The sequence below is a fragment of the Vicugna pacos genome, chromosome 34 (assembly GCF_048564905.1).
Source record: "Vicugna pacos chromosome 34, VicPac4, whole genome shotgun sequence".
Taxonomy (NCBI): domain Eukaryota; kingdom Metazoa; phylum Chordata; class Mammalia; order Artiodactyla; family Camelidae; genus Vicugna; species Vicugna pacos.
The window spans coordinates 3,500,452-3,516,679 of NC_133020.1; the positions used below are offsets into that span (position 1 = coordinate 3,500,452).

At 40.7% G+C, this 16,228-nt stretch overlaps 1 protein-coding gene and 1 non-coding gene across 4 annotated transcripts in view; one reads left to right on the forward strand and one right to left on the reverse strand.

Moving 5' to 3' along the window:
• TMTC1 (transmembrane O-mannosyltransferase targeting cadherins 1) overlaps positions 1-16,228 on the forward strand; it is a 233,656-nt gene that overhangs the window by 200,674 nt on the left and 16,754 nt on the right. For all 3 annotated transcript variants that reach the window (XM_072954819.1, XM_072954817.1, XM_072954818.1), the window contains one exon: positions 1,794-1,902. In XM_072954819.1, the coding sequence (XP_072810920.1) occupies positions 1,794-1,902 (109 nt within the window). The remainder of the gene's footprint in view (positions 1-1,793; positions 1,903-16,228) is intronic.
• LOC116276987 (U6 spliceosomal RNA) lies at positions 5,003-5,106 on the reverse strand. Its single transcript, XR_004186485.1, has one exon. It is a non-coding gene; the product is annotated as a U6 spliceosomal RNA (small nuclear RNA).

Genomic DNA, 16,228 nt, shown 5'->3' on the forward strand with positions numbered 1-16,228 from the left:
ATAGCCAAGCTAAATTATGTCCCGAGGGACTTAATTTTCTGCCTTTATTTCCTAAATCCACATCTTCCTTTGGATTTTGGGAAAGTTTCCAAATTAATGTTACAGAATCCTTGGAGAAAGAGTTCTGAGTTCATGAAATCAATAGTCAAATTCCCAGGGTTAAAAAATGTTTTCATTTAAAAACATGTGCCCATGGAAGAATTACTTAGATGTATATTTTAGAATAGAAACCCAAGAGTTTGTAAACATAGTGGACCCCCATAGAGTCTTACAGAAGCTCTTTAAATGTTTGTCAACTAAATGAATGAGTCAACAAGAAAGCAGCAAATTTCTGTGATGCAAATTTCTTATAACCATACAACTTTGAAGCCACATCCCAAAGAGTGTCCACTTAGGGACACGGGTGTCACACCTTGATATCCAGGGTGGGACTGGGCACCATAGGAGGACCCAAGTAGGAGTTCGCTAGACCCCAATAAGGAGAGGATAGCCCGGACAGCCGCCTCCCTTGGGAAATAGCTAACACACAATACACAATGATGTTTGCATGTTTGCTAAGTTGAATAGTAGTAAATGCAATGTCTATGCTGCAAACATGATCTTTTCCCCAAGGTCTGAGACTGTCTCCTGGGTAACACTGCCTTGCAACATGCTGCTTCTAGCTCTTGGAAGTCAGACTTGTGGGGTCAGTTATTCATTTTCCCCCATAAATCTTCATCCTACAGAGACTGAAGCCCTACGTAGGGGTTTTGTAGCCGGAGCTACTCTTGGCTGCCTTTGATAAGTCATGGAGCAGCGCTGCTGGAACCTCAGTGTGTGTACAAGCTACCTGAGAATCTTTTTAAAGTGTTACTGTTGACCCTGCATAGTGAAAACATGGGCACACAATTCAGTAGGGGCAGCCGGTAAAGTTGGGGACCCTTAGGCTGAGTGCCCTCTGTAATTCCAGGGGTTCTGCTCTTCATTCCACTTCTTTCGCCAATTACAATGTCTAGCATTTAGCAGGTGGTCAGTGTTTGTGAAATTGTATTGGTGGCAAAGCTGATCACGGCAATGTGTATTTTTGGCTTCAGAGATATTGACATCAGGTTAATGACTCAGTGTTTCCCCAAGGGGCTTACAGAAAGAGAACTTCCACCCAGAATAATGGTGATAACTTTTGGGTCTTGAGTCCTCTTTGAATCAAAGCTGTAACCGCTGGGAGAAGACTAACATGAAGACCACCAGCCCCGATTTTCAGTAGAAACATGACAATAAAATAGCGGACCGTTCTTGGCCAGCCAACAGTCACAGTACCTTCTAATTTCACAAATTATGTATAAAAGGTGTCTCTCTCTTAGGTATGAAAACAAAGATTGGCGTGGGCAGTTTGGGCTGGCTTGTCTCTGGTAGGTGGCTCAGCCCTCGCTAGGAGCCCAACCCCCAGGTTCTCTGGGAGCTGAAACCATCCTCTGCCACCCAGGTCATGCACCCAAAACTGCTCCCGCTGAAGGTCAAACCTTCTGGTAACAAAGGTTGTAAGCTTTCAAATGAAATTCTCAAAAAGTGCACAGCAGGAAATGGAAGGTAGGAAAATCAGTATCATTTCCAGCTTAATGTCTGTTTCCAGGGAGAATTCAGAGACACAAACTTGTTAGCACCTTGAGAAAGTCGAGCTTAATTCATTTGCAGTAAAATCCAGAGTGAATCAGTTAATCTTTGCTGAAAGAAATGAGATTTTAAAGTCTCATCAGAGGGTTTAAATCAAGTTTTATTAAAAGATGTTCTTTTTTTCCCCTTCTTATCATCTACAGGTCTCAGGAGAAAAGGGAAGAGGCGATCACCTTACTGAAGGATTCCATTAAATATGGTCCCGAGTTTGCAGATGCATATTCAAGTTTAGCTTCATTATTGGCTGAGCAGGTAATTGTTTCTGTTCAGTTTCACTTTTCTTTTAATTTTGCTGTTGAATGTATAAATTAAATTACACGGAGTTTTATACTGACCATTTAATTTGTGAGTTCATATTGCACAATTAATGTCTATGTCAGTTTTCTTGACAGAAATTACCAAACCAGCTTTCTCACTGTAGTGTGCTCAGTGTCTGTAGGTGGCGTTTAGATAGAATGGTCCATTGTAGGGCATTGATACATTCTCTATCACTTTGGGTCAAAAATCTATCAAGAACAATGCATGATATTTGCTGGTTTCATGACTATTATCCTATATTTCTGGGGAATTACCAATGGACTGAGATCTCTGAACTCAGTATGGAACCAATTACCAGCTATCTTATAGACCCTGTATCTTAATGCCTGTTAGAAGCTCACAGAGTCTTGTAGGACAGGCTCCTAAGAGAGAACCTTTCTCATTAAACAGCAGGGTATTTTGAGTCCCCTCCTCCTCTTCACTGTGTCTGAATGATCTGATCCCACTTTTCAGTGTCCAAGAAGCATGCCCCCTGCTCTGGGGAAAGCAGATAGAAGCTGTCTTCTCTAAATTGATGATACAGTTTTGTTGACACATAAAAGTGCCCTCGATAGACTGTAGATTCTGCTATCACACGATTGCTGGATTGGCTTTAAAGTCGAACTCAAGCTCAACACCATCGAAAGGTGCTCTGCAGCACTGGCTCAAAGTAATGAATGATTGGATGCTGCGCATCAGGTACATTGGAGTGCAATTTGCATTTGAAAAACTTTGGAGGTTTTACCAGGAAACAAAATTAGGACATTCTACGGGTATTTAAGTGTCAGAAATGTTAAGCCTGGTTGTCTTGCTCTGATAGTCTTCATATAGTATGAGTGGGCTTTAGACAAAAGCTCATGTCTTTGGTGGGTGAGTTTATTTTTTTAATTGGTGATCTTTGCTGTGCAATATTATATAAGTTACAGGTATACAGTATAGTTATTCACAGCTTTTTTTCCATGTTTAAACAGATATTTATTTTCTCACTTCAGTTTCAGGCAGTTAGGTTTTTCACTTCTTACAACTGCTTTAAAACTGCTTCTTTCTGCATCTCCTAATTTGACCCATGCCACATGCTCTGGCCTGGGAAAAGAGATTTGCCTTTGTAAGTCATGTGAAAGATTATCTTTGAAAATCTCATCTAAGAGTTAACCATACTCTATTTCTAGCTATTATAAAACATTGGATATATTCTCTGTGTTGTACAATGTATCTTTGTAGCTTAGTTGATACCTCATAGTGTGTATCTCCAACCCCCTCCCCCTTCCTCCTCCCTAGTGATTACCACTAGTTTGTTCTCGATATCTGTCAGTCTGCTTGTTTTGTTATATTCCTTAGTTTGTTGTATTTTTCAGATTCCACATATATGTAATATCATACAGTATTTTTCTTTCTCTGTCTGACTTAATTCACTTAGCATAACACCCTCCAAGTTTATCCATATTGCTGCAAAAGGCAAATTTTCGTTTTTTGTGGCTGAGTGATATTCCACTATATGTATATATACCATATCTTCTTTATCCATTCATCTGTTGATGGACACTTAGATTGCTTTCATATCTTGGCTATTGTAAGTAATGCTGCTGTGAACACTGGGGTGCATGTATCTTTTCCAAATAGTGTTTTGGGGTTTTTTTTTTTTTTTTTTGCATATTATACCCAGGAGTGTAATTGCTGGGTCACATGGTACTTCTATTTTTAGTTTTTTGAGATGCCTCTGTACTGTTTCCCTTAGTGGCTGTACCAATTTACATTCTGTAGTGGGTGATTTTTTCTTTTAAGAGAAGATTTTATTTAAATTTTTTGAGGGGTGTAACTCAGTTTATATGTTTATTTATTTTTAATGGTGGTACTGGAGCTTGAACCCAGGACCTCGTGCATACTAGGCATGCCCTCTACCACTGAGCCATACCCTCCCCCTTGGAGTGGGTGATTTTAATGCATGTTTCAGCACAGTGTTTAAGCTAAAATGATGATGGTTGTGTTTGTTGCATTGAAGCAGACACAATGGGAGGTTTCTGAAGAAAAGATTGATTCCATCATTATTCCCTTTTCTTATCTCATCCTCGCTCCTTCATTTTCATAAGAAGACCCTCTCCCAGCCTCTGCCTGGCTGGATCTCTTGTAGCTACTCAAACAAATGACACATGCTTCTGTCTCAGGGCCTTTGCACTTACTGTGCCCTCACCTGGAACACTGTTCTCCCAGACACCTTAGAGTTTCTTTCCTCATATCATGCTGGTTTCTGCCCAAATATTTCCATATCGGAGGGTGGACTGTGATCACCCTTTCAGAATAGCTACCTCCGACTGCCCACCATGTTCTCTGTCACCTTGCCCTGGCTTATTCCTTCCCATAGTATTTATTACCATCTAACATACATTTATCTATCTGTGATCTTTCTCCCACCACTGGACTATTTCCGTGAGCCAGTCTCCATGAGAATGGCTGCCTGTTTTACTCATGGCCTTTCCTCCATGTCTGTCACGGTGTATGCAATCAATCAATTTTTTTTTGGAAAAAAATTTTTTAATTCAAATATAATTGATTTACAGTATTAATTACAGGTGCATAACATAGTGACTCAATACTTTTATAGATTATGCTTCATTTAAAGTTATTGCAAAATAATGGCTATATTTCTCTGTGCCATACAATATATCCTTATTGCTTACCAATTGTATACAATTGTTGTACGTCTTAACCCCCTACCCCTGTCTTCTCCCTCCCACGTCCCTCTCCCCACTGGTAACCACTAGTTTGTTCTCTATCTGTGTGAGTCTGCTTCTGTCTTATTATATGCATTCATCTCCTTTATTTTTTAAATTCCACGTAAAAGTGATAACGTAGAGTATTTGTCTTTCTCTGGCTTATTTCACTAAGCATAATACCTTCCAGATCCACCCATATTGTTGCAAATGGCAGAATTTCACTTTTTATGGCTGAGTAATATCTCATTGTGTGTGTGTGTGTGTGTGTGTGTGTGTGTGTGTGTGTGTGTGTGTGTATAGCACATCTTTATCTACTCTTCTGCTTAAGGACACTTATATTGTTTAAAAATATGGAATGCTTCACAAATTTGCATGTCATCCTTGTGCAGGGGCCAGGCTAATCTTCTCTTTATGATTCCAATTTATTTATTTATGTTGATTGAAGTATAGAGTGAATAAGTGAATCACTATGACCTGAAGAACGTGTAGTCCCTCCAATCCAGTACCTGTCCTAGATTTCACTCTTATGTTTAAAGTAGGGCTGGGCGTGTGAGCCACGCTGTTCCGTAACGGAACTGTGCCTCTGTGTGATGTCCTTGTCCGACGCTGAGGGACAGCGTGAGGAACAGCTCTGGGAAATTACTCCTTCTGACCACAGGGTCAGGGGAGGGGTGAGGCCAGGACCTACTGCATCCTTCAGTGGCTTCTGTAGGAGGACTCAAGGGAGAAATTTTTCTCATGTCTCGGTGTTAAAACGGCAAGCCTTCTCCTGAATAACACTTTTTTTTTTTTGCTTCATTTTAACCTAATGCATTGAAAAGTCTTACAAATGCTAAAAAAAAAAGTCAACTCAGTTCCATCCCCCTTGGCCCCACCTCCGACTAAAAACCACCCGGACAAGATAGTCTTTTTCTGTGTGTGCTGCTTTCCCTCCTGAGTGATTAATTTTCCTTCATTAATGATTTTATTCCATATTATGTTCTGTATTTTTTTTTCTGGAGGGGAGATAATTAGGTTTATTTATTTACTTTTAATGGAGGTGCTGGGGATTGAATCCAGGACCTCATGCATGCTAAGCACATGCTCTACCACTGAGCTATACCCTCCCCCCATCTATGTTCTGTATTTTTGAAAGCTGCCTCAGTTTCTCTCTAGAACAATAAGATATAAGTAAGGAAATAAATAAATACAGAATTGCATTAAGAGTTTTATATATGCCTACCCCCCCTGCCAAAATCAAAATTTAAAAAAAATCCATAAATTAAAAAAAAGTTATATATGTATGTATATGTGTGTGTATATTTGTGTGTGTGTATATATATATATATGTATATATATATATGTATGTATATATGCATGACGGGAACATTACGCTGTACACCAGAAATTGACACATTGTAACTGACTATACTTCAATTGAAAAAAAGAAAAAAGAAAGTTAGACTTCCAAACAAACAAACAAAAAGAGTTCCCAATCATGTCTTTTTTTCACAACTTGCTGGGACAGATAATAAGCATTTAATTGCTCTTCTTGATGAAAATTAGCCTGAAGGTAATTGACAATGTCACTTACCCAACACCAGTGTTGACACAGCGCATTGCTTTGGGGGAGCTCTCTGCGGACATTCACACCGTTCCGCCTTCCTGTAATGCTGCCTTTTCTTTCTCTCATTCTAAATCCTTCCCATTTTCCAAGATTCAGTTCAGCAATTTACCCTAATAAAAATCCGAAAGTTTAAAATTGTATTCCTTTTGTAAATTGATGAACTTCAAGTTCATGAAAAGTTACTCTTTTTAAATGTTGGAGATGTTTGATGATTGAAACTTATTATGTAGTCCATTCTATTGCTATTAACAAATTTTATAGACATATATGTCCATAAAACATATAGTCTGTGTGATTCAAAAGGGCCACATGTATACTTTTGTCCAGTTTAAGATGTATCAGATGCCTTATTTAAAGTCAATGACATGATAAATTTAATTTTTGAGAAACACAATGGCAAATGGATGTAAAGTTATTGCATGCCACATAGTCAAAGTTATGAACGCTTTTTAAGAAAAACAAATGATGACTACGACTGTGACCTTTTCCTACATACAAAGGTCACAAATTTTGCCAGTCTTTCCAACTCTATATTTTAATGGAAAATGCTATGAAATCTAAGAATGTAATTGCAAGATGGAAAGGTTCTTTCTTCTGCCCCTTTGGGCATTGATTTTAACCACAGAGAGAGAATGCAGCTGTTGGGCATAATCCAGGATCGCTTTCCCTTTTGACTTTCAACATTTTGAATTCTTTAATAAAAGAATGCTTCCAATGCACAAGAAAGGCACAGAGAGACTGTCAGAGAAAAACCCAGCTAGCTTCACATCCTTCAGTATCAAATGAATTTATTTCTTGGTGGCACAACCTTATATAACAGCTTTCCAGAATTTCAGACACCCTGAGTATATGAAGGCAATGTTTGCAAATGTTGGTCAGTCTGTAATATACTTGTGAAACCCTCCGTCCACTTGGCAGGTCATCTTCCAGTGCCACCATCTGTGCACGGCCCACGCATGCTGTGGTTGTGGGCGAGTCTACCGTTAGGAAACGCTTTCCTATTCTGAGCTGAAATCAACAGTCCAGTCATTCGCTCTCGCTGGACCCGGCCCAACAGAGAGCTTTTAGAGCACAGTGTCTGAGCACAACTCTCTTGTCACTCTTCTAAACACCTCTTTTCTACGCTAAACTTGTTTCCTTCAACTCATTTCTCATTTACCCTGGTTTCCAAGTATATTCCTTCTGGTCATGTGCTTTCATAGGCTATGACAGCTCCCAATGGAACTGGCTTCTTGAATTGCAGTTCAGTAACTTCAGGTGGAACAGAAATACTTCCCTGGCTTGAGACTCTGTGTTTCAATTACATGACACCCTTAAATGAATGATTTTCCCTGCTTAGCATCCACATGACACTTCGGCTCAGATCGAAATCCCTAAAAAAATGTGAATGCTCTTTCATCCAGGTCTCACCCAGTTTGCAGGCAAGTTTTATAAACCTGGGCAAAAGGATTCATCTTTGTATTTAATTTCAGCTTCTTTATATCAGCCTGAAATTTCAAGAGTTCAAGGATTTCTTAGTCTTTTTTTCTACCATTCGTTGTATCAGCTTCCTTTCCTAGATATTTCAATTGGCAGATGAATATGAATAGCTTCTAGTTACTTTATGTTTTGATGTTAAAGTTGCAAGGAAGTCGCGGGCGGGAAGCTCTGCATTGTGACTATAGAATCTTTCTTGAGGTTGGCCTCCATTTTACCCAAGATTCTACACACCTTATTTAACTTTTGATTAACTGAGTGAATTATATTATCATCTAACTTACCTCTCCCAGTCTTGTCTACAAGGGTGTTCTGAGACACTTTGTCAGACACCTGCTGAGATCTTTCCCCGGATCTAAGGTTGTGAGTCTATCAAAACAAGGAAGCGAGGTCCGTTCAACCGGCCCTGCCCCTGCTGCCAGCGCGCTGCTGACTGCGCATGTCTCTGCCTCACGGCCAGTAAAACCAGGAGTGTCATAACCCTTTCTAGCTAGACTTCGCCTGCAACAAATACTGTGTTCCTTGCTCTGCTGCAGCTTGAAGGTAGCAAGTAAATCTGTTTCGACACAGTAGAGGATTGGAGAAGGGAGCATTTGAAAAGTGGGTCAATAAATCGAAAACGCATTACCTGGTGGAGACTATGGAGGGCCACGGTGGAGCACAAGTTTGAAATTGATAGAAAATGGGAAACAAAGGTAAGCGTCTGGGGAAAGAGTTTTAAAACATGTGAGGAAGAAAATCTTGTGGAAATACGGGGAGTATTTTGGAGGAAGCTTCTAAATGCGTTTGGGGCGTGAGTGGTCGAGAGCCTTGTTTCGGGCAGACAGCGTGGGATGCATAGACTCTTCTGTGGAAGGAGAGGCCTCCTGCACTTAAGAGCTGTCTGCACATGAGGACTGAAAGAGAGGAAAGATTTTAGGACGAGAGGAAGCGAAATCAGCTGCGACATTTCTTCTCAGTTACACAAGTAATATGAACATATGATGGAGAGAACGGAAAAATTTAAAAAAGAGAAAATAAAATGTGTCTTTTACCCATCATATCTGGAAACAACAAGTGTTACCATTTTTTTTTAAATATCCTGCAGGTCTTTTTAATATACTTAATTTTTTTAATTGAGGTATAATTGACATATAACATTATATTGGTTTCAGGCATACAGCATAACGATTTGATATTTGTATATATTGCAGAACGATTATCACAATAAGTCCAACACCATACAGAGCTATAATTCTTATGATGAGAACTTTTAAGGTTTACACTCATATGAAATATAATATTATTATCTATAGTCACCATGCTACACAAAACATCCCCAGACTTATTTATCTTATACCTGAAAGTTTGTATCTTTTGATCCCCTTCACAGATTTTACTCACCCCCTACCCACTGTCTTGGGCAGTCTGTTCTCTGTCTCTATGATCTTGGTGTTTTTTGTTTTTGGGGTTTTTTTTTTTTTGGCGAAGGTGGGGGTGGATTTAAGTGAGATCATACAGTATTTGTCTTCCCCTGTCTGACTTGTTTCACTTAGCATAACCTCTTTAAGGTCCATCTGTGTTGTTGCAAATGGCAATATTTCATTTTTAATGGCTGCATAATACTCCACTGTCTGTGTGTGAGTGTTTGTGTGTGTATGTTTGCATATGTGTATATCACATTTTATTCATTCATTCATCAGTGGACACTTAGGTTGTTTCTATGTCTTGGCTTTTGCAAATAATGCTGCAGCGAACATGGGGGTACAGATATCTTTTCTAGCTAATGTTTTCTGTTTTCATGCTTAACATTCACATATAGTTGATATCCTGTTCTTTTCACTTGCCATTAAGTTAAATATAATATTATACAAATTTTCATGGTGCTAAATGGCCTTCATAAATACCATCTTAATAGCTACTTACTGCTTTGTGCAAATGATGAGTTATAATTTACATAATAATATCCCAACTGTTGGTCATTTGGGCTCTTTTGAGGGGGGCAGTGAACTTTTCCTTCTTTGGCTTTTTTAAAACAGTATTTTGAATCACTTCATAACGATAGATTCCTAGAAGGAGAATTCCCATAGCAAGGAATATCAGCCTATTTCATGGCTTTTGAGATATATCGCTAAGTTGCTTTCTAAAAGAATAGTACCAGTATGCTCTGCCACCAGCAGTGTGCAGCCTTCACGTCTTGAATGTGAGTGGAACATTTAAATGGAAATAGCATGTGGACAGATGGCAGTGAGAGAGTTCAGGGCTGGAAAGAGTTTTAGGACTTGAAATAAATGAATCTATATTACAAGTAGGTAATTTCTCTGAGAGGAAAATTGCTAGTAGTGTGTGGGGGGCCTTCATGAATTTTTCACCTTCTTGCTTTGTAGATAAAAATGTGAGGTGCACAGAATTAAGTGCTGCTCAAAGTCATACAGATAACTGGTGTCAGGACCTGGGAACTCGACCCCTCCCGCACTGCTCTGTCGCTGCATGGCGCTGGGGTCCCGTGATGGGACTGTGGTGATGGACCGTGGTTAGTGACGTTGGGTGGACAAGGGGCCAGGTTGGAGAGGGCTTAGAAAAGTGACAGAGGAAACCCAGAAAGATGAGTTATCATAGGAATTAGATACATAAAAGGATCCAGAAGAGAGATGCCCCTCGGTGCCTCCTGCAGCACGAAGTCAAGAAAATAGATCAGAAAATGAACTCTTAGATTCGAAGTCTTGGTGGTCCCTGGCTCCCCATGAGCATGCAGAACTGGCTGCACTCCAGCTTCACAGATAGGATTGTAAACATTTACAAGCCCACCATCATTTTTAAGCAGCCCACAGTTGCTGTAGATTACATAGGTCACACTACACTAGCCGTAAAGGAAACAGAGTTAACATTATGAGTCTGACCCACTGTGAGTTATTGCTAGCCCCAGGTTTACAGCCTATTGAAAAACTCCGTTAATTAATTTGGTAACACTTAAATAAAATATATTTCTTTTATGCATTGTGGGATATGACTTCACCTGATACAAGGATGAGAAGAAAATTGGAACAATAAAATGAGTTAGAAGCACAGATCCAAGAGTAGAAGAGGTCAGTTTCTCTCCTTTGATGAACACCAACTTTTGGATAGATTTCAGCCACGTATGTACCACTGCGTGGTGGTCAGGTTACCTTGAACTGAACCCGACCTCAATAACTTACTGATTTAATTCTTCAGCACATATTTATCGAGCACTTAGGTAAGACCAAGGATCAGAAATTGTTGAAATAGCAAAATATGGAGCCTTAACTCATGGAGCTTAGCACTTGAAGGGAAGGCTACCCCTAAGCAAAGAATGACCCTCCTCTCCCCAATATCTACAAGTGTGACAAGTGTGCAAAGAGAAAGTGCCAGTGGGGATGTTATCAGGACCTAACCTAATGTGGGAAGGGGCGTATGGGAAACGGGGGCCACAGAGTGATACTTAATCTGATACCTGAAGAATTTGTAGATATCAACACGGTAAACATGATTAGGAGAGCTTTCTGGATAAAGGAGCTAGATCGCATGAGGGCTGTGGAGTGGGGAACAGTGTGAAGCCGTGTGCCTGGAAGGGCAGAAAATGAGGACGACGTGGCAAGGGAGAATTCTGGAGGTGGAGAAAGCTACAATTCTATGCAAATGTAGCCCCTCCCCCTCCTCTCCTGGTCTCCTCACAGTGTTACACACCCGTGGTCGCTTACACCTGTCATCCTTTCTGTTTAGCTTTTACTTTATGATTTTTGGCATTTCCTGTTTGAAGTGATTCTCTCTTAGTTACTGAAGTTGTCACAGGGTGATGTTGACCACAGTCTGCTGGGCGATGAGAAAATTCAGGATTAGAAATACTGAACATGTCCTTGGTGAGGAGGAATGCCGAGTTAATTGACTCATTTCAGTCGAATGAGGAAGAGAATTAGACATCAAATATTGGCAGCACGCTTCTCGTAAACGTCCATGTCACTGACTGATGGGGTAAGAACTGTTTTGCAAAGAAAATAAAAGCCAAGGAGACGTTGAGAATGTAGGCGTCTCTGCTTTATGTTTTGAGCTGCTGTGTCCTGAAGTTTCTTAGAGAGTCATTGACATGAGTCTAAACACCGAGTGGTCCTACACTTCCCAGGTTTGCGATAGCAAGTAAAGTCATTTGGCTGATGGGGAGATACCTTATGACTGTGTGCTCATATCATTGGCCAGAGTGGAAGTACTTCTAGAAAGCAGTTCAGATGCGTGGCCATGACGTCAGAGCACTGGCACGTCCACCCTCGTCTCCATGGGTCTGTCCCCACTTTGGAACACCACAGCCTTCACCCCCATACACTCAGTGCCTGTGGTTACAAGCCACTCATTAAGCCAGCTGTTCACAGAGGGTTGACTGGGACCCCTGAGATCCAAGATGAGCTGTGCAGTTTTTGTAATAATAATGAGTAATTTGATTTTTTTAATCTCACTCTCTTTAGAGGCTATATGATGTACTTCACAATCATGAGAAAAAATTATTAAAATATTCTCCCCTTTCCAACTAAATGCCTGTGTGAGACCAGGTTTTCTTGGTGTACTTCAACTAAAAAACATATAGAAACAAAATTTGGGAGTTTGAGATTTCAAACATTAGCCACCATATATAAAAATAGATTTAAAAAGCGAGTTTCTTCTGTATAGCACAGGGAACTATACTCAGTATCTTGTAACAACCTTTAATGAAAAAATATGAAAATGAACATACGTATGCATATGCATAACTGGGACGTTATGCTGTACACCAGACACTGACACATTGTAAGTGCTCTTCAAAGGAAATGAACAAAAAATTTAGAAACAGATTAGTACAAAAGTAAATATGAGAACCCAGCTGTCTTCTATCAAGCCAGACATTTAAAAGGCTTAGAAAAGTGGAAAGTAACAGCACTGTTTCACTTTGGAAAATATAGTTATTTTTCCTATAAATGTGTTATGTTTCCATTCATTATTTTAAATAAGTAATAAATATTCATTTATTTAATAAAAGTTCCCTAGCTTCTTTCCTGTTGTAAATATTGATAGATGTAGCCTGCATAAACAAAGCTCGTGGGATGGGTGGGGGGCAGGTGCAGCTCAGTGGCAGAGCACGTGCTTAGCGTGCACGAGGTCCTGGGTTCAATCACCCAGTCTCTCCAATTTAATTAAAATAAATGAAATAAACAGAGCTCTCTGGGGTAACTTCTAGAGTGCAAAAGTGCCCTAAAACCGAGAAGTCTGAGGATTGCTACACTAGGTCCATGTCCCTTTGTCCTCCTGCAACTTGAACCATGAGAAATGTTTTCTAAGCGTATCACCTGGAGAGAGAGAGTCAATTACAGTCAAAGGTTCTTTTTCCGAAGACCTGCTTTTCACTTTCCGTTCCTTGAGGGAAAAAGCCTGCCATGCCGGTAACTGCAGCATGTAAAACGTGGAGATGTTGACTGCGTTCTCTCTCTCCCTCAAGGCCTGTCTTATTTCCACCCCACTGAAAATGCTTCTGAGCCTTGGAGAGGAGCCCGCAGCTGCACGCTACCCATTTTTCTCCACTGCCCTGAAGGCTGATTTCATGCTGAGGCAGCCATTGGGTTGGGGGCTCTCGTGACAGTGTCGTTTGTCAGAGCCATTCTCTGGGTCACAGGTATTTTTAATTAAAGTTGCTGCATCAATAGCTGGTATTCATTTCCTCCGGCTCTCACAAGTCAGTAGAGACTGGGGATGATCAGCTTAGGTCGGGAAATCTAGCCAGAGGAGGTAAATGAAATCGAACGTGAGGGAGAAAGAATCCTCCTCTTTAAGGTAAATGCATTGCCTTCCAGAGAAGGTGGAATTTATTTTAAGTAAACACCGAGAAGGTGTTTTTCTCTTGCAGTGATGGTTTCCTTTTGTTTTCAATAAGTGGAGTTAGTCATGCTCTGAAATGTACAGTCAAGCGAAAAGGAAAGACAGATACTGAAAGCATTTTTCATGGAGCCAGAGTCTCGAGGCTGCCCTCGGGGTTACCGAGGGCACGGGGATGTGGTTACTCGCCCTTGATGTGGATGGTCTTTTAAATCCTATTACTTCTTTGGACTTTGAGAATTGCGTTTCTAGTAGAGACCCAAATAGAAGAGCAGTTTTAGATGAAAAAGGTGGAGCAGCAAGAATGGGGGTGGGGGGAAGGTCAAATTAAATCAGAGACAATAATAATTGCACTTGAAAACTGTTGTATTTGACTTTAGCAAGTTGGAACGCGAGGACATCAATTTTGTTCCTTTCAGGAAAGACACTTTCAGCCCTCCCACAGTTTAGTTATAAGGATGTTTTTAAGATCTCACGTAGTGATAGCTTTTTTTCAAGCACGTCTTCATATTACGCAGCTGCTGGAGTTAGTGTGAAGCAGCGTTTCTGGGCATTTGGATCGTGACAGGTGTAGAGAATCTGTCTATCCAAACACAATCTGGGCGTCACTCCTGGTTGCCTCCCAGGTACCTTGTGCTTCTCCTCCCATGACACCGTCATCATTACAGTGTCCCCTTCTTGTCTGAATCCCGCTCAGTTGTCTGGGGGCAGGGGCAGGATCCTCTCATCCACTCTTCTGTCTCCACCGTGTCCTTGGCACGTGGGTGGCCCGACTAGTGGGTACCTCTGGGTGACAGGTGCCAAATCACAGGGATGAATAAAACCAGATGCCTCGATTCAAGGAGCTCAAAAAAACAAATGAACCGAGGAATACAGCTCGATGTGAGTGGTGTATGAAACAGGTAAGCTCCGGAGCTCCGATGCCCTGGCCTTGTTACTGCGGCCACAAGCCTGTCCAAGCGGCATTTTAGTCAAGTTTCAAATTTCTTTCCCATCAAATCTCTTTAATTAACCCTATACAGGAAAAAAAAAAAAAAACAGCTAACTTGAACGTTCTTCCTTTTAATTTTTCTTAACCACCTTCTGATATGGAGGTTAATAAACATTTAATATTGTAGAGCAACCAGAGAAAAAAGACCCTGGCTAACCCCAGACTGGGTAATCAATTTCTGAAAATCTTGAGTTTCTTGTGTTACCACCTGCCCAGGGTTAGTGTTTGACGCTAATGCCATCTTTGTTTCTAAAGGGGCTCAGGAAATACTACTCCTAGTAGCGGTAATAAGGGTAGAGGCTAATGTGACCCATTGCTGACTATCTGCTAAGCGTTGTACCAAGTGTTCTAATGCATTCCATCCTCACAACAACCCTCTGACATAGGCACTGTCCCTGTTTTACACTTGGGGACGCAGAGGGGAAGTAAGGTCACAGGGACAGTAAATGGTGGAGTTGAGAACCCAATCCACGTGACCAAGCACTGTCAGCCCAGTTCTTGCTCAGTGTGCCGGTGCAGAAACACGTGCTGAATGAATGGCGAATGAATAAGTACCCCACAGTATTCTCTAACTGCTCACTTGATTGGAGTCTTGTAATTTGTGTCTGGCCTGTCTCCATTTATACGCGCGCACACACACACTCACCAATTTCCTAGACCTTCAGTGGGTGAGATGTTTATAAAGCTTTTCTTCTCTTCGATAGATTGAAAGATATTTTGAGATTTTTTTATTTGTCTTTAGCTCTTGAGTTTGACAATTCGTTAAGCGTGGCAATGAGAAAACACATGTTGTTAGAAACCCAGGTTTCCATTTTTGCTGGACTGTGGTTTTGTAATTCAAATAAGGGAAATTTGACAAATTCAAACCACACTTTGTCCCCCAAATAGTATTTAAATGTGTGGGTTCAAAGAGATGGCATTGGTCATTCCAGAGAATGCCAAGTGTCTTCATCTTTCTGGGTCAAAGCAGATTTAGGCTTCGACTTACTGCCCAGCACGCAGCATGTTTTTATTCACAAGCTTAAGGTGTCATGTCTGAGAATAATGATGCTGTTCATTTTCTTGTCATGCGTCTGGTTGAATATTTAGTAGTGGTAACTTCTGATACAGTTATGGAAAATGTCCATGTTCAGAGCACATTAAAGGAAAAGCTGTTCTGTGCTTCATGCTGAATCATTGCCTTGCACCTGACCTTCACGGCAGCGCCAGGAAACTAGGAGATGGTTTACTTGTGAGTAATTGTTAGGACCTGGGTGGCTTCGTTACCGAGTTCTAACTCATTCTGCTCGCTGCACGACAGGCCAATAAACAGGGAGATGCGGTGCTGGGGCAAAGAATAGCAACTTTATTTGGAACGCCAGCAGACTGAGAAGATGGGGGACTAATGTCCTAGAGAACCATCCTGCTCCAGTCAGAATTCAGGCTCCTTTTATATTAAAAAGGGGAGGGAGTGTGTGTTGGTGTAGGAATCCTTTATTCTTGCAGCTGTCCAAATGGGTCACATCATGGTACCCCTGTAAAACCTCCAACAAAACAGATGTTATTTTCCATTCTGCAACTTGTTATCTTTATTTAAGTGCAAAAGTGTTAATATCCTTAAAGGTCGGAGCCTTGAGAACAGGCTCTCCTGTCTATTTCAGGCTAAAGGCAACACTCTTTTACAAA